The sequence below is a fragment of the Panthera onca genome, chromosome B3 (genome assembly GCF_046562875.1).
Source record: "Panthera onca isolate mPanOnc1 chromosome B3, mPanOnc1 haplotype 2, whole genome shotgun sequence".
NCBI classification, from domain to species: domain Eukaryota; kingdom Metazoa; phylum Chordata; class Mammalia; order Carnivora; family Felidae; genus Panthera; species Panthera onca.
Genome location: NC_138344.1, coordinates 5,863,888 through 5,882,101, shown reverse-complemented (window position 1 = coordinate 5,882,101; position 18,214 = coordinate 5,863,888). Strand labels below are relative to the sequence as shown.

Here is an 18,214-nt window from a genome sequence, read left to right as displayed (position 1 = left end):
CTGCTTCTGGACTGCGGCTGACCCAGGTAAGCGAGACCAGGGAAACGAAGCCGTGCATAAAAGGGGGGCTACCCTGAGTCCTCACACAGCTGTGGCTCAAGTATGAGCCCCAACTAACACTCTGGCAGAGATCAGACTCGCCTTCTCTAACTATTACAACCTAGCAGTTGTGAATCCAGTGAAACCGACTGAACAAGAGAAAGGAAGACACCTCAGCAAGACAAAAAAGAAGGGACAAATCCCAGCCTACTTAAATATGGAATAAACTGAATTTTGAAAACGAGGACCAAAATGTCAAGCTTAGCAAATTAAGCAATATTACGAGTAAAGATGAAGCTGGATACAGCTCGGCTGATGAAGAAAACTCCCAAGACTTTAAGCGATGGGAAGGACGGGAGACTCTAGAACACAAGGCTTAGGGGTGCTGCCCAACCCTCACCACTTCCTGCACACTCAAAAATCCATCTATAACGTGACTCCCCCAAAATGTAACTACTAATAGCTACTACCAGGAGCGCCTGGGTGGCTCAGTCGGTTAAGCGTCTGACTTCGGCTCAGTTCGTGATCTCATGGTTCATGGGTTCGAGCCCCGCGTCGGGCTCTGTGCTCTCAGCTCAGAGACTGGAGCCTGCTTCGGATTCTGTGTCTCCTTCTCTCTCTGCCCCATCCCCACCTGCGCTCTGTCTCCCTCTGTCTCAAAAATAAATAAACATTAAAAAAATTTTTTTTTCTAATAGCTACTACTAGTAGCTGGAAGACTTACCAATAGACAGTCAGCTGACACATGCTTTGTCTGTTATATGAATTATACGCTGCATTGTTATAACAAAGAAAGCTAGAGAAAAAAATGTCATTAAGAAAATCATAAGGGGAGGGGCGCTTGGGTGGCTCAGTCGGTTGGGCATCCGACTTGGGCTCAGGTCACGGACTCACGGTCCGTGAGTTCGAGCCCCACATCAGGCTCTGTGCTGACAGCTCAGAGCCTGAAGCCTGCTTAGGATTCTGTGTCTCCCTCTCGCTCTGTCCCTCCCCCATTTGCACTCTGCCTCTCTCTCTCCCAAAAATAAATGAACATTAAAAAAATTTTTTAAGAAAAAAAAAAGAAAATCATAAGGGGGCACCTGGGTGGCCCAGCTGGATGAGCATCAGATTCTTGATTTTGGCTCAGGTCATGATCTCACAGTTCATAGGATCGAGCCCTGTGTTGGGCTCCACGCTGAGCGTGGAACCTCCTTGGGATTCTCTCTCTGCTCCTCCTCTGCTCTCACTCTCTCTCTCAAAAAAAAAAAAAAAAAAAAAAAAAAATCGTAAGGAAAATACATTTACGGTACTGTACTATATTTATTGAAAAAAAACCCATGTAAAAGCAGACCGGCACAGTTTAAGGGTCAACTGTATTTGGAAATCTAGATGTTCAGTATGAAATGGCAAGATCATAAACCCACTCATAAAGAGGAATGGGGCTGAGTTTCACATCTTCAATGCAAGGAATGGATTCAGTTTGAAAAAGATCACACTTTTACAGTGTGGGACTTAACAGACTTCTTGTTTGGATGTCAGGTCCTTGTTCACCAAAGAGCATTCTAGCTTGCGTGGGTATCACATTGACTTTAATTTATTGAAAAATACGATTCTCACTAATAAAAGAATGGCAATTATGTGATGCAATAAGAGGTGATTACAGTGGTAATCATTTTGCAATATGTAAGTGTATCAAATGAATAGACTGTACACCTTAAACTTAATGCTACATGTCAATTATACCTCAATAAAGCTGGGAGAAAGAGAAAAAAACATCAATTTTGGTAAATATCAAATCAGTGATACTGGTGTTAATCTTGTAATCAGGCTAAATCTTCCATTAAACTCAACAGGACAGTAATTTTTAGTTCGTGAATTCTACTTTTCAAATATATAAATGCCGCAGGTGGAATAAAATATCAGACAAGGATTTTCTGTGTCATTTTGTGTATCTTTGTAGCTAACTTTTTACAGTTATTTTCACCTCTTGAAACATGAAAGAAATGTTATGCAGATGTTCTTTAGACAATCTGGCCATTTGCTACAAAATCCAGCACAAATAAGCTAGGTGGTAATAATGATAAAAATGGTTTTCTCAGGAGAATAAATGTTGTTAAAGTGGCCATACTACCCAAAGTAATCTACACATTTAATGCAATCCCTATCAAACACCAATAGCATTTTTCACAGAAGTAGAACAAATAATCCTAAAATTCATATGGAACCACAAAAGATCCCAAATGGCACAGCAATCTTGAGAAAGAAGAAATCCAGAGGTATCACATACAATCTCAGATTTCAAGAAATACTTCAAAGCTATAGCAATCAAACTCTATCATACTGGCACAAAAACAGACACACAGGTCAAGAGAAAATAGAATAGAGAGCCCAGAAATAAACCCATGATTATATGATCACTCAATCTTCAGCAAAGAAGGCAAGAATACACGACGGGAGAAAGTCTCTTCAAGAAATGGCACTGGGAAAACTGGAAGCCACATGCAAAAGAATGAACCTGGACCACTTTCTTACATCATACACAAAAATAAACTCAAAATGGATTAAAGACCTAAATGTGAGACTTGAAACCATGAAAATCTTAGGAGAGCGCACAGGCATTAATTTCTCTGACATCAGTCATAGCAACGTTTTTCTTTTTTTTTTTTTTTTCAACGTTTTTTATTTATTTTTGGGACAGAGAGAGACAGAGCATGAACAGGGGAGGGGCAGAGAGAGAGGGAGACACAGAATCGGAAACAGGCTCCAGGCTCCGAGCCATCAGCCCAGAGCCCGACGCGGGGCTCGAACTCACAGACCGCGAGATCGTGACCTGGCTGAAGTCGGACGCTTAACCGACTGCGCCACCCAGGCGCCCCTTTAGCAACGTTTTTCTAGAGATGTCTCCTGAGGCAAGGGAAACAAAGGCAAGTTGAACCACTGGCACGACATCACAGTAAAAAGCTCCTGCACAGCACAAGAAATAATCAACAAAATCCAAAGATAACCTACTGAATGGGAGAAGATATTTGCAAACGACATTCAATAAAGGGTTAGTATCCAAAAAATATAAGGAATTTACACAACACCAAAAAAACCCACAAATAATTCCATTTAAAAATGGGCAGAAGACATGAACAGACAGTTCTCCAATGAAGACACACAGATGACCAACAGACACATGAAAAGATGCTCAACATCACTCACCATCAAGGAAATGCAAATCAAAACCACACTGAGATATCACCTCACACCTGTCAGAAGAGCTAAAATCAAAACCACAAGAAACAAGTGTTGGTGAGGATGCGGAGAAAAAGGAATCCTTGTGCCCCACTGGTGGGAATGCGAAATGGTGCACCCACTGTGGAAGACAGTACGGAGGTTCCTCAAAAAATTGAGAACAGAATTACCATATGACCCAGTAATTCCACTACTATTTACCCAAATAATATTTAAAAAACCTAATTCAGGGGCGCCTGGGTGGCTCAGTCGGTTGAGCATCCGACCTCGGCTCAGGTCATGATCTCACAGCCTGTGAGTTTGAGCCCCGCGTCGGGCTCTGTGCTGACAGCTCAGAGCTTGGAACCTGCTTCAGATTCTGTGTCTCCCTCTCTCTGACCCTCCCCCGTTGATGCTCTGTCCCTCTCTGTCTCAAAAATAAACATTAAAAAAAAAAAAACCTAATTCAAAAAGATACACGTACCTCTCTGTGTTTACTGCAGCATTATTTACAATAACCAAAGTGTGGAAGGAACCAAAGTGTCCACTGATAGATGAATGGATACAATACAGAAGATGTGGTACGTATATACAATGGAATATTATTCAGCCATAAAAAAGAATGAAATCTTGCCATTTGCAACAACACGGACAGATCTAGAGGGTATAATGTGATGTGACATAAGTCAGTTGGAGAAAGACAAATACCATATGATTTCACTCACTCGTGGAATTTAAGAAACTAAACAAATGAACAAACAAAAAAAGAAAACAAAAAAGACTCATAAGTACAGAGAACAAACAGGTGGGTCCCAGAGGGAAGGGGATGGGTGAAATAGGTAAAAGGGACTGAGAGTACACTTAGAGTGACAAGCACTGAGTATGTATAGAATTGTTGAATCACTCTATTGTACACCTGAAACTAATATAACATTGTATGTTAATTATACTGTACAGTCTTTAAAAATGGTTTTAAAAAAAAAGAATGGCTAAAGAATAAGAAGAGTTATCTTTTTTTTTTTTTTTTTTTTTTTTTTTTCAACGTTTTTTATTTATTTTTGGGACAGAGAGAGACAGAGCATGAACGGGGGAGGGGCAGAGAGAGAGGGAGACACAGAATCAGAAACAGGCTCCAGGCTCCGAGCCATCAGCCCAGAGCCTGACGCGGGGCTCGAACTCATGGACCGTGAGATCGTGACCTGGCTGAAGTCGGACGCCTAACCGACTGCGCCACCCAGGCGCCCCAAGAAGAGTTATCTTTATGTGTCATCAATCAAGGGTTTACTGAATAAAAATATATACACATATATATATATATGTATATATATATATATATAGAGTGTGTGTGTGTATGTATATATCTATGAAGAGAAAATTTAAAAAATGGTTTTCTCAAAAGAAAAAAAAGGAACTGCAATATTGGATAACATTTTTATACCTCGGAGCTATAAGGAAAAACATCAACAAACATAACTAAAGTTAAAAGAACAAAAAGAAAAAAAAGAACAATGGACTAGGAGAAAATATTTGCAATAAATACAATAGAAAAAGGATTTAATACCCATGAAGCTAGGAAAAAAATGCAACACTTACCAATGAATAAAACAAATGGCCATTAGAAAAGCGGACAAGTGATGTGGTCAGATATTTTCAAGTATAAACGATTGGTAAACACTAAAAGACATGCAGCTTCAGCAACACTCAAGAAAGCTTGGGAAGACAATGAATTTCTAGGTTCTCACCTATCAGACTGGCAAACATTTGAGAATATTCTTAACATTGAAAGTTGGTGACATGATGGTGAAACAGGCCTTCTGGGAGAAACCTATCACACTAAAAAGTGCACACCCTTTAATCAAAGCAACAATTCAAATGTTAAGAGCCTACCAAAGAAACTAACACATGGGCATACAGATGAATGTACAAGGGTATGTGCTATTTAAAACAGTGAGAAACTGGGTACTGAATAAAATATTATGACATACCTGTATTACGGAAAAATCCTGCACTACTAAAAAGAATATATGAAATGGACATAGCTGCAAGACTTATCATGAAGTGATAGAAATGCAAGTTACAGAAGCATGTAGTGTGACTATTCTTTATTTTTAAAAGTAAACGTATATGACATGTATATATATGCATGCATTATTACCATTTAAAATTTATTTAGTGCTAGCAGGGGAGGGGCAGAGAGAGAAGGAGAGAGAGAATCCCAAGCAGGCTCTGCATTGTTAGCGCGGAGCCCAAACTAATGAACTGTGACATCACGACCTAAGCCGAAACCGAGACTCTGTCGTGTATCTGCCTGAGACACCCACAGGGGCCCCTGTATATCCATGCATTTAAAGACTTTATAGCGGCTGCCTCTAGGAAGGGGAGTGGTGTTTGAGTGAGGGGGTATGAATGCTAAGGGAAGGACTTCTCCGTTCTCCGTTAATAAACTTGCTGTTTGAATCTTTTATAAAAGAAAGAATATGTTCACGTACTACTTGTATAATTTTAAAAACCCAAAACGAAGTAATATATTTGAAATTCTGGAAATAGGCCTAAATGTATATAGACAGTTAAGTTTAAACAATGGGAGGCCGTATAATTTGGAGAAACTAGATAACGATATGGAAAAAAAGTAACTCGGTTCCGTACCTCAACATATACTGAAATAAATCTTTGTTCTAAAAGGCTTAAAAATGCATATATTTTTTAATTGAAAACAACTGAGATAGGAAGATAAACTCATAACTAGTGAAAAAGTAGAGGAGATAAGCACAGTTTTAGTGGAGAGTGAACAATGTCAATCACAAATTGAGAATTAAAGGGAATGTTGTGTAAGAAATATCTGTGAACATAATGACGTATAAAAGCTTGATATCTTAAAATTTCAGAATAAACCATAAGATATTAGGACTTTCTTTGAAAAAAAAAACTTTAAGATCTGAAAGAATGAAGAAATGGAAAGAAGTGCTATTTTTTTTTAAAGGTTTTTTTTTTTAATTTTTTTTAATGTTTATTTATTTTTGAGACAGAGAGAGACAGAGCATGAATGGGGGAGGGTCAGAGAGAGAGGGAGACACAGAATCTGAAGCAGGCTCCAGGCTCTGAGCCATCAGCCCAGAGCCCGACGCGGGGCTCGAACTCACGGACCGCGAGATGGTGACCTGAGCCGAAGTCGGACGCTCAACCGGCTGAGCCACCCAGGCGCCCCAAGAAATGCTATTTTTAATACATTTCTAAGTACAAACCCAACAGAGACTATGGGACCTTTACAAATTATTCAAGAATGTATCCAGATGAACAAATGGTCATAAGTATCAGTGAATATATTGAAAGAGAACTGCACCCAAGGGGGATATTGTCTTATTAAGTATATGAACTTATATTAACGACAATAAATAAAACAGGGTGAAACTCATGCAGAAAGAGAAACACAACTTAGTCGAACAAACAATGAGTAAAAACTAAATCTCACTATGTATTATAAAGTTTATTCAACCAATGTTTAGTGAGTGACTACTATGTGCTAGACACCTACCACTCTACTCCGGGGCTACCTTGGTCAATAAGTCACATTCTCGGCTGGCTTACGTTCCGAGTGTGGGAAGAACGAGGCACATGAGCATGATCTTTTCCACCATCATAAGCTCTCTGAAGGAAATGAGCAGGATGGTATGATGGGGGTTACTTCAGATAGGCCGTCATGAAGGTCTCAGGATCTTGGACCGAGTCATGAACGCTAAAGAAGCGAGTCAATGAAGAGCTATAGAGGGAAGGGATTTGGGCAAGAGTGTTCTAGTGGACAGAGCAAGTGCAAAGGCCCTGAAGCAAAACTGCACTTGTGTCTGAGGAACAGAAAGAAGACTGAAATGGCTAGAGTGGTGTGAAGGTGAAAGTGAGTATGATGAGGTCAGACGGAGAAGGACAAAGGAGCCAGATCACGTCAGGCCTTGTAGGCTGACAGGGAGTTTGAATTTTACTCTAAACACATTATACATTAAGGTTTCTTCAACAAAGGGAGGTAAAATGGATAGCTTACATCGAATAATTCAGAAAAAAATGTTAGTTTTAACATAAACTAAAAAATATACAGAGAATTACTTTTGAGAAGAGAAATCATTTGTGTGCTAAGATGAAAGTGATGTCAATTATAATCGTGAGAGGTCATCTAATATAATATGCATCCTGATGCTGGAGTCATTAAAGTGTGAAAAAAATGTGCATCTTAGAACATATGTAATATAATACCATGAACCAGGTTCTAGACTTTACTGGACAAGTGGTTCAATTATGTTATAATAGGTGTATATGAAAAGAACAATGGAAATCTACACATGGAAAAAGTAGGCAGGATGATTAAAAGTAAAAATTCAGACATCTGTGAGGCAGCACTCTACCTCAGAGTAGAAATTAAAAATGACACATTTCAATGTTAGAGGTAGGAAGACACATGAACTCAAATATTCCTGGAGACATTATAAATTAATATAGCTTTTCTGTATATCTACCTAGCAACCTGCCTTATAATTAGAAATATTAGTATCTTTGACTCAGGAATTCTGTTTTCTGTCTATTCGGTAAATTAGCCCAACGGTCCGCATAAAGACACGCAGTAGTTTTGTCTGTGTTAATTTAAAAAAAAAAAACAAATGGAGACAATCTAATTTCTCTCCTACTCCCCTACGGCCGGATGGGCTAAGGACACTCAAACTGCCCCCACTGAAACGTTCTGCTTTGACTCACTCCTGGAAAAGCGAGGTAGGTCGGGACACGCTGAGAAACAGAAAACGTGGCCTGGTCGAGTCCTCCTCACCACGTTTCCGCTGGAATGCCAAAGCCAGGTGCCCCGCCCACGGCGAGCTCTGTTTCTCCAGATGCCCTCACGCGCCTTGCCCTCGGGTGTCCCCAGCAGGAGCTCATGGACATTCTCAGGGATACCGAAGCCAGACCGTGACCCAGACACTCTGCTCAGCTGACCTTCTCTCGGAGGCCTGCACGGAGAAGCGGCAAGCGACACCAGCCTCCCTCAGCCGTCTGTGCTTTTGCCACTCAGATTTTCCAAACTAAGACAAACGGCAGTCAGGGAATACACATCACATGGTAAAGCCGTGAAGAGAAGCAAAGGGGTGAGCAACTCAAATGTCGGAGGAAGGATGCCACGGATGAGGGGATGGAAGCGAGGAATGCACGCACAAGCCTGAGGGCACTAGGAGTGTACTGTTTCTTAATCTGGGTGAGTTTCATCTTACTGGCATTTTTTAGACTTATCAGCACGGTTAGCGTTATTTTTTTGTATATACATGTTTCACAATAAAAATAATTTTAGGGTCACCTGAGTGGCTCAGTCGGTTGAGCCTCCAACTTTGGCTCAGGTCATGATCTCACGGTTCGCGGGCTCGAGCCCCGCGTCGGGCTCTGTGCGGACAGCTCAGAGCCTGGAGCCTGCTTCGGATTCTGGGTCTCCCTCTCTCCCTGCCCCTCCCCTGCTTGTGCTCTGTCTCTCTCTCTCTCTCTCTCTCTCTCTCTCTCAAAAATAAACATTAAAAAAAAAATTTTTTTTAAATAATTTTAAAAACAATAATCTTACAGGGATTCTGATTGGGTTTTCAGTAAATGGATAATCTGGAAGTAAGGGACATCGTAGTGAGTTTTCTCAACAGGCAAAGGGTGTGTTTAATTCATTTATTTTGCTCTTTTTTCATATTTTTGGTAGATTTTGAGAGTTTTCTTCATATACATCTTACACATGTTTTACGTTTATTTCTTGATATCTTATGGACCTTTTTGCTTTTGTTGAGTGGGCCCCTTGAAAGATTTCCTTATTATTGCTAAGGAAAAGCTATTGACTTTTATATGTTAAACTTGTCCCCATAATGAACTCTATTAATAGCTCTAATGGTTTACCAGTTGATTGTTTCAGATTTCCTAGGTAGGTAATAATTTCATCTGTAATCATTATATATTCTGAAGCCCAGTAAAGCCAATCCCCAATTGCTGATCTTTTTCCCTCAAAACGTACTTTCACATTGCTTGGCCATTCATTTTTCCTGATAAATTTTCCCTTCACCAAAAGTTCTGTAAGATTTTCTGATGCAATTACACTTGGTTTCCCATTTAATTTATTGATTACTATTATTACCTTTGCTTGACTTTTCCCAACAAGCAGAGGACTTGTAGCTCCATTTATTTTAAGTATTCTTTTATGTCTTTCCTTTAATATTTTATAATTTTATTTGAATTAATGTTAAGTATTCCACACTAAATTAATTTCTAAACACTCAATATCCTTTATCACTATTGTGAGGGTTTTTTTTTTTTTTTGAAATTAAGGTTTTTTCTACCTGTTTTCACAGAAAAAAACTTCAATTTTGATGAATTTATCTCATATTCTGCCATTTTGCCCATATCATTCATTACTTGGTATAATTTTTGCTGGTTTTTTTTTTTTTTTTTTTAAAGGTTTTCTAGGTATATAATCGGGCCATGTTATAGTGACAACTCATCTCTCTTTCTTCCTTTACCATGTTACTTGTTCATTTCCTTTTTTATAACTCATTACAAATGTTTGTTCAAATTAGAGTAAATAGTAAGAGATATCCTTGTTTTCATGAATGCCTATAGATTTCTCTCCTGAGAAAACACTGGTCCTTGGTTTTAAAACTAAAATTTGCTGGGGTGCTTGGCTGCCTCAGTTGGTACAGCGCATGACTCTTGATCTTGAGATAAGTTCAAGCCCTACACTGAGTGCAGAGTTTACTTTATTAAAGGAATGAATGAATAAATAAATAAATAATAAACAAATAAACAAATAAACAAATAAATAAAATCTTGGGGCGCCTGGGTGGCTCAGTTGGTTAAGCGTCCGACGTCGGCTCAGGTCATGATCTCAGTTTGTGAGTTCAAGCCCCACATCAGGCTCTGTGCTGACAGCTCAGAGCCTGGAGCCTGCTTTGGATTCTGTCTCCTGCTCTCTCTGCCCTTCCCCACTTGTGCTCTGTCTCTCAAAAATAAACGTAAACAATAAAATAAGAACAAATTAATTAATAAAATAAAATAAATTAATAAAACCTTGGAAAAAAACCCTAAAATTTGCTTCTTCTAGAAAAATAAACTAGGTACTGGAGAAAAGAAGAAAAATACTTTTCACTATATATTCTTGGTTCACCTTTTGAATCCTGAACCATCTAAATGTGGTTTATTTCCCCAACAACAAATAGTTTATGGTAAATAAATAAACATGCACTACATAATCAAATAAAAATGTTTCTTATTTCAATTCAAGAGCATTCTGGTGGGGCGCCTGGGTGGCTCAGTCGGTTGAGCGTCCGACTTCGGCTCAGGTCATGATCTCACGGTCCGTGAGTTTGAGCCCCGGCTGAGTCGGGCTCCATGCTGACAGCTCGGAGCCCGGAGCCTGTTTCAGATTCTGTGTCTCCCTCTCTCTCTGACCCTCCCCTGCTCATGCTCTGTCTCTTTCTGTCTCAAAAATAAATAAACCTTAAAAAAAAATTTTTTTTTTTTAAATAAAAAAGAGAGCATTTCGGGAATATAATTTGGATAATCATTTCTCTCGGCATCTACTGATGCAACTCTATCAGTCTCCACTATTTTTCTTACTGCTGTAACAGACCCTAAGAACTAGTATACTGTAAATCAACACACACACACACACACACAAGCCAAAACATAAAACAAGAACCCTAGAGCCAACCAAGATTTAAGGCCACAATGCTTTTTTTTTTTTAATGTTTATTTATTTTTGAGAGACAGAATGTGAGTGGGGAGGGGCAGAGAGAGAGCGAGACACAGAATTGGAGGCAGGCTCCAGGCTCCGAGCTGTCAGAACATAGCCCCACGTGGGGCTCAAACTCACAAGCTGTGAGATCGTGACCTTAGCTCAAGTTGGACGCTCAACTGAGCCACCAAGGCACCCCAAGGCCACAATGCTTGTTAATGGGACAGAAAGAAACAAAAACCAGGTCTGGTGACTCCTTGCTACAAGTGATTATTGGCTAAGATTTTCTTTAGTAATTTTGTACCAAAACTAATATGCAATATTACTCAAAATATTTTTTTGCAAGGCTTTTGGATTACAAACCATTTACACTGTAAAATCGCTTAAGTAGTATGTTTTTATTCTCGGTTTAAGAAATACCTTTTACAAGATAGAGGTTTTATTATACTTCAACATTTAAAAAGAATTCTACCGAATCTATTAGGGAGACCGTTTTGTTTTTGTTTTACTTTTAAATGTTTACTTATTGAGAGAGAGACAGAAGCAGAGCATGAGCAGGGGAGGGGCAGACAGAGAGGAAGACAAACACTCTGAAGCAGGCTCCAGACTCTGAGCTGTCCACACACAGCCTAATGCGGGCCTCGAACCCACGAACCATGAGATCATGACCTGAGCTGAAGCTGGATGCTTCACCAACTGAGCCACCCAGGTGCCCCATACTTTTTAAAGTTTATTTATTTTGAGAGAGTAAGTGATTGCACGCGCACGCGAGCGGGTAGGGGCAGAGAGACGGAGAGAGACAGAATCCCAAGCAGGCTTTGCACTGCCAGTGCGGAGCTCGACTCAGGGCTCGAATCCACAAACCACAAGACCATGACCTGAGCTGAAACCAAGAGTCGGCCACTTAACTGACTGAGCCACCCAGCCGTCCCAGGAGTCAGTTCTTTTTTACACCTTTCTTATTTCATCCCGATGCTGGATTAAGAGCCTTGTTGTTGATCTCATTTGGTACTCATGTTCTGACGTCAGCTATTTCAAATACATTAGTAATACAACTATGCAGGTCATCCTCTAAAAACGTTGTTTTCTGACTTTTATCCTCAATATATTAGGCCAACTATTTGTTGATTTTATTGTCTTTTCAAAGATCAAACCTATCATTTTCCTTTAGTTCCTATTATTTTCACCCTTTTACTTATCTTCCCAAATCCAGAATGTCCATTACCTTATAAAGTTAATTTCTTTTTCTTGCTAATATAGATATTGAAGTACATCTCAATTTTTAAAATATATTATCACATATTTCCTTTTTATTCTAACACACTTATATGTACATTTCTATCGCATTCTACAGTTTAAAACACTGTAAAATACATCGTCATAATTGAATCCTACAACCTGGTATTTCTACATTCAGATGGTAGGTCTGTGACTCAAATGCAGGTTCTATGATTCTAGATCTGGAGTTCTTTCTATTATACCACACTGACTCAATGTCCAATCTGACTCAGGTATTTTAAGAAAGTTTTTAAAATTATCTGAGGGATTAGTCTCTTTTAGGTTATTTATACTGTTATGTACGATAAGCGAATAAAATGCATGAACTCTTAAATTAATCACCTTAAATCATTTTCTGAATGTAAAGTTTGTATTCTTAGAGCTAGAGAGTTTACTTTTCTGTTAGTTAGGTTTTAATGCAAGCTTCTACTTCAGTGCCTTCTACTTAAGTAACTTATTCGAGTCACTTAAAGGAAGCCTGCCTAAAATTTCACCTATAAAATGATGGAATTAGGGGCGCCTGGCTGGCTCAGTCAGTAGAGCATAAGACTCTTAATCTCAGGGCTGTGAATCTGAGCCCCACATTGGGTGCAGGATTACTTTAAAAAAAAAAAAAAAATCTAAAATGATGAAATTATATACTAAATTAATGGTTCCCAAGCTAGGGTCCCTAGGCATCTCAGTTTCCATGAAGATAATGAAAAAGGATCTGTAAGCCATTTCTAACTTTTAAAAAGCCTAAAAAAATCATGTTGATCTATGTTAAGATTGCACAGACTAACTAAAACATCAAGCCTCTTTGTCTTAGGCTACAATTACAAGTGAAAATAAAATGTATGAATTCTTAAATATCATTTGGTTTGATAGCTGAAGAAAATTTCTAAACATAGTATGCTACTATAATTTATAATAAGAAAATATTTGGTATTCATGCCTATTTCTGGCCCAGGGCTCCTAAGTGATAAAGGAATTTGGAATTTCCTAAGTGATAAAGGTGTCTTGTTTATGTTAATAAGGTAACTTCTGGAAAGCACCTAAAGATGGGGGCCGGTTGCCAGGAAAAACAACCATTCAATCAGAGGATCAGAACTTTCAGTCCCACCCCAGATCTCCAGAAAAACCCAACAGGACAGGGTTTGGGAGCTTCCAGGTTAATGGAGATGGGAGAGAGTGGCCTGACTGGAAAGGGCATAAAAGCTCCATGCCCTTTCCCCTTTCCTTGCCCTGTGCATCCTTTTACAGTAAGCTGGTAATCTAGTAAGTACAATGTTCTTCTAGAGAGTTCTATAAGCCCTTCTAGCAAATTAATCAAACCCAAGGAGGATGTCATGGGAACCTCTGATCTACAGCCAGCCGGTCAGAAGCACAGGTGACAGACAACCTGGACTTGTGAGTGGTGTCGTGTCTATCTATCTCCAGGTAGATGGCGTCAGAACGGAGTTAAATTTGTGGGACACCTGCTCGTTTGTGGGACACCACAGAGAACTGAGCTAACTGCTAGGTAGTGTCGGGGAAAGAAAACAGACAAATTGGAATTGGGTGTCGGAATCGTACCCGAAAACCAAGGGCAGGGAGAGAGCTGGGTAGAAACCAAGGAGTCCAAAAGTTCTAAGAGTTTTCACGGGTTGCTAGGAGCTTTCTTACAGTACCGTATGGTGGACGCCCGGCAACTCTTACCAGCGTCAATAAAGAGACTGACAACAAGACCTACAGGATGGTTACGCAAAAATCCAGTGCGAATTCTTTACTGGCTGCCATCATTAGCTGACTACACATACCTGGATGAGGTCCAAGATTCCAAGTTCACTCTCGGATGAATCCACACAAAACACAAAGTACAGTGTAGCATAGTGCCGATAGATGAGTTTGTAGTCGGAGCCACCAATCAAACTGTGGAAAATGGGAAACATTTAAATGGCTGTATCCAAGCTAAACCCATCTCCAAGAAACCCTGTGCCAAAGAATGAGAACGGGCTCAACAGAAAGGGGAGGATGGGCCAAACAATAGGCCATTTCTCCCACGGGACCAGGAACCAAGTTTGGCCGAGATGCCTAAAGCCCCTTGACCTCACCTTTTCTTCTGCCATCTTCCCAGGAACCAAACCTCTAGATGAAGCACAACCAAGCAACAGCTTCCAAACGGAAGTGGGACTCTTCCTGGGCAGCTCAGGCACCCACCCGACACTTGAGGAAACAGCGACGAAGGCCACCCAATAGTAGACGTGTGGGTAGAAAACTGAAACCCATCGTTTACCTTCCACCTTCCAAGAAGTTACAGATGTTGTCATCTCGCTTGAGAACTAGGTGGAAGGTCTCTCGGACAATCTGCTGTTGAATTTCTTCTGGCTGTGGAATAAAATGAATAAAGTGACTCAGTGGGGAGGTCTGAAAAACTACATTCCATGGATGGGGATACACCGGGAGAGAAATGCTTCCAAGCAGGGAATTATCGGAACATTTGGTACCAGTTTTCAGAAAAAATAAAAAATGAGGAGTAAAGAAAAAATAAAAGGGAAATCTATGGAAAAATAGATTAAGACTCAGTTACAGGAATTAAGATAGGGTATATTTACCTAGATATCTAGTCACTAACCATTATTGTCCTGATAGGTAAAGTGATACTTCCTTATAGTTAACAACCAAGGAAAGGAGCACTGATCAACTCTCCTAAAAGATCAAAGAATAACTAGAAGACCAGTCCTGGAATATTTTGTCTTCCCCTAGAAAACATCTATGCCAACGTCAATAGGTCTAACCCTTCAAGGAGGTCAAGATGTAATCATGTAACTTTGTTTTTAAAAACCGAATTTTCCATCTTTTGCACTGGTAATATGGTATAATGGGGTGTTACCAACAAAGTATTACTGAGGAAGACAGAAAAAATTCTATTTACAGATTAGAATTTGGAATAGAGTTATACTTTTTTTTTAACTACTATATACAAGAAAGCTCAACTGTAATAACATCTCTTGATAACTTACACTGATTTCTATTTATACAGAGGAGGTTCACAGTAAGTATGGTTTTAAAAAAGGATGATGGCAGGAAGAAACTAATCATTAAGACAAAAGTAATAAAAAGCTCTAGACCAGTGACCTGGGAATGATATCAAAATACAGGTTCCAATTTAGTAGGTTTGGGGTAAGTCCTGAGACTGTATCGCATTCCAGGGGATACCAAAGCTGCTGGTTTGGAGATCACACTTTGAGTAGCAAAGCTTAAGAAAATCTTCAGACCGGACTTGCCCTTAGACTCAGAAACTAGACTGAAGTAACGCTAATGCCTTCTTTCTACAGCACTGAATTTGTTTGAAATCACCAGTTATTTAAAAGAAAGAGAACCAAACAAGAAGATGTCATTGTGAAATTACTTTTCAGAACTTTGACTCAACATGGACATACAGTGGCCCTCTGTTATTTACTGAATGAATGAAGACTAGTCACTATAAGTCTGAGTACGCCAGGATGCTGTAAAGGATTAACTCTGCGTACTTGGAAACAGAAAACGTGCTAAGCATCAGCACTTTTTTAAGCTGACCAAAACAGCTTTCAAACCAAACAAAGCCTTTTACCTGACCCTAGGTGGAAATGGCCACAGAGGGAAAGTGGTATGAAACAGTAAAGCTAACTAATTTCTGATTTCAACAAAAAGACGGACTACCACTTGCTTCCAAGCCTCAAGTACTTTAACAGTCCCGCGTATCTTTTAGTACTCTGCAGTTTTCAAGGTCAATTTTCACTCACGGGCTAACGTGGTTCTCATAAAACTCGTATGTTCTCTAAAGGTTTACAAAAGGCGAATAAGAACACGCAAAGATGCTCGTTAGAGGAATGGAAAATTAAAACCACAGTGAGAACCCACTTTATACCCATTATAGTATTTTTATTCAAAAAGATAATAACAAATGTTGATAGAGAGGTGGACAAATTGGAACTCCTATACACTGCTGATGGGAACGTAAATTGGTGCAGCCACTGTGGAAAACAGTTTGCCAATTCCTCCAAAGGTTCACCATAAAGTTACCTTATGGCCCAGCAATTCTACTCCTAGATTTCTAACCAGGAGAAATGAAAACATGTGCACAGAAACACTTGTACGTGAATGTTGACGGCAGCATTCTTCACAAGAGCCACAGGTAGAAACAGGCTGATGGACAATCAAAATGTGGTATATCCATACAATGGAATTTAACTTGGCAATGAAGAATGAAGCATGAATACACGCCACAAGCGGGATTAACTTTAAAAACATACTAAGTGAAAGAGGCCACATATTGAATACCCTTTATATCAAATGTCCAGAATAGGCAAATTGAGAGAAGCAGAAAGTAGACTAGTGGTTGCCTAGGGCTAAAGGAGCGGAAGAAGAAATTGGGAATGACTGCTAATGGGTAGTGGTTTCTTTTTGCGGAAATGGAAATGTTCTAAAACTGACCGTGGGGATGGTTCCCCAACTTTGCAAATGTACTAAAATCCACTGAACTGTATGCTTTAAACGTGAACGTTTTATGCTTTAAAGGTGAACGACATGTACGTGATTTATTTCTCAATAAAAACCTAAAAAAAGAAAAAAAAAAGAAAAATTCACACACACACAAATGCAAATACAAACTAACTGGTTGTAGTGAATGATCGTATTTTTATCTGGAAATAATTATTAAATGTAATCTAGCTTAAAAATTCTATGAAAAAGTAAAATTATTTTGTTCATTCCTATTTGACACACACACACACACACACACACACACACACACACACTAACACAAGGTCAATAGACACAGGGGTTTAAAAAAAAAAAAAAAAAAAAAAAAGGTGAGCTGAGGCCCGAACAGGAGTTTTCTGACTTTTAACCCTCTTGCGTTTCACCGATAATGTATGGAACATTTCTGAAACCTCGCCGCGAAGAAATACAACGCTGGGGGTCAGGAGACAAAGAATGATGTTTGTTTTCCCAGAGGAGTTTTTGGGGAAACTCAAATTTCCGTGATCGTTTATGGAGCCCTCACGCGGCAGCCTTTATAATTTCTCACCGTTTCCCACTTGGAAGCTGACTTTCTTCAACTCTACAGAAGGAAGGGTATCCAGTCCCTGGGCAGTCCCACCCAGCACTGAAGCAAAATAATCCCAAGAAAGCACGTTTCCAGATCTTTGGGCTAAAGCAAAAACTTTAATAAGCTGCATATTTCTTCCTACTCGTACGACCAACAAGATTAAAGGGGCTTAGATGGGTGAAGTTTTCAATGGGGCACACCCCCCCCCCCAACCGTCCTTTAGAGAGCCCCGAGACGCAAGGAGAAATGTCACTAAACGGCAGAGAGATGCAGGGGTCCAGGAAGGGTTGAGCGGGGGTAGGACGTGAGGCCCGACGCCGACCCCGGTCCCGCAAGGAGGGTGACGGGTGCGAGGGTCACGCCCGGTGCGGGAGCCCGAGGTGGGGAGACGGCAGGTGGGGCCGGAGGGAGGGAGGGGGGCGCGGACGCTCTGCAGGGACGTGACGAGGCTGGGCCGCACTCACGAAACGCTGGTAGAAGCGGACCAGCCGCGGCTTCCCGTGGTTGTTGAAAACCAGAATCGCTTGAATCATCTTTGCCGGCCACGTTCCTTTCAGCGCCAGCGGCCCCCACAAAGCATCTACTTCCGCCACAACACGGCCACTTCCGCTTGGTGCGCTGCTGAGCGCGGCCGGCGGAAACGTGCCCCGGCGCCCAAGGGGCCCGGCCGCGAAGAGTCCGGCTTCCCGGCACCGCAAGGAGAAAGCGCCAGGGTGGGCTAGCGGGGAGGGGGCGCGGGGCGGGCCGCTGCGGACCCCGAGGCTGGGCAGCGTCGTCACCTCGGCTGGCACCGGTTTGCCAGTCAGGGGCTGGCCAGGGCGCGAACCCGGATCTCTTGCCGTTCGGCCGGCCGGACCGCTTGCTGCAGAATCTCGGGCGGAGCACGTCGGGAAAGCAGATCCCGAAGCCGAAGTCCCTGA

General features: G+C 40.7%; 1 protein-coding gene across 4 annotated transcripts in view; it reads right to left on the bottom strand.

The window, feature by feature from the left end:
* Positions 1 to 17,904, bottom strand: part of AP3S2 (adaptor related protein complex 3 subunit sigma 2) — a 58,249-nt gene extending 40,345 nt beyond the window's left edge. For 2 of the 4 annotated variants that reach the window (XR_009605692.3, XR_013556444.2), the window contains exons 1-3: positions 17,759 to 17,902; positions 14,499 to 14,590; positions 14,023 to 14,134 (exon numbers count right to left, since the gene is read on the bottom strand). Coding sequence is in view for 2 of the 4 variants with exons in the window: in XM_060617649.3 (XP_060473632.1) it covers positions 14,023 to 14,134; positions 14,499 to 14,590; positions 17,759 to 17,827 (273 nt within the window). In the remaining 2 variants the exon portion in view is untranslated. Of the gene's footprint in view, positions 1 to 14,022; positions 14,135 to 14,498; positions 14,591 to 17,758 lie in introns of all 4 variants that reach the window. The other 2 variants (XM_060617649.3, XM_060617650.3) reach the window with 2 other exon arrangements.
* Between the last annotated feature and the right edge of the window lie 310 nt (positions 17,905 to 18,214).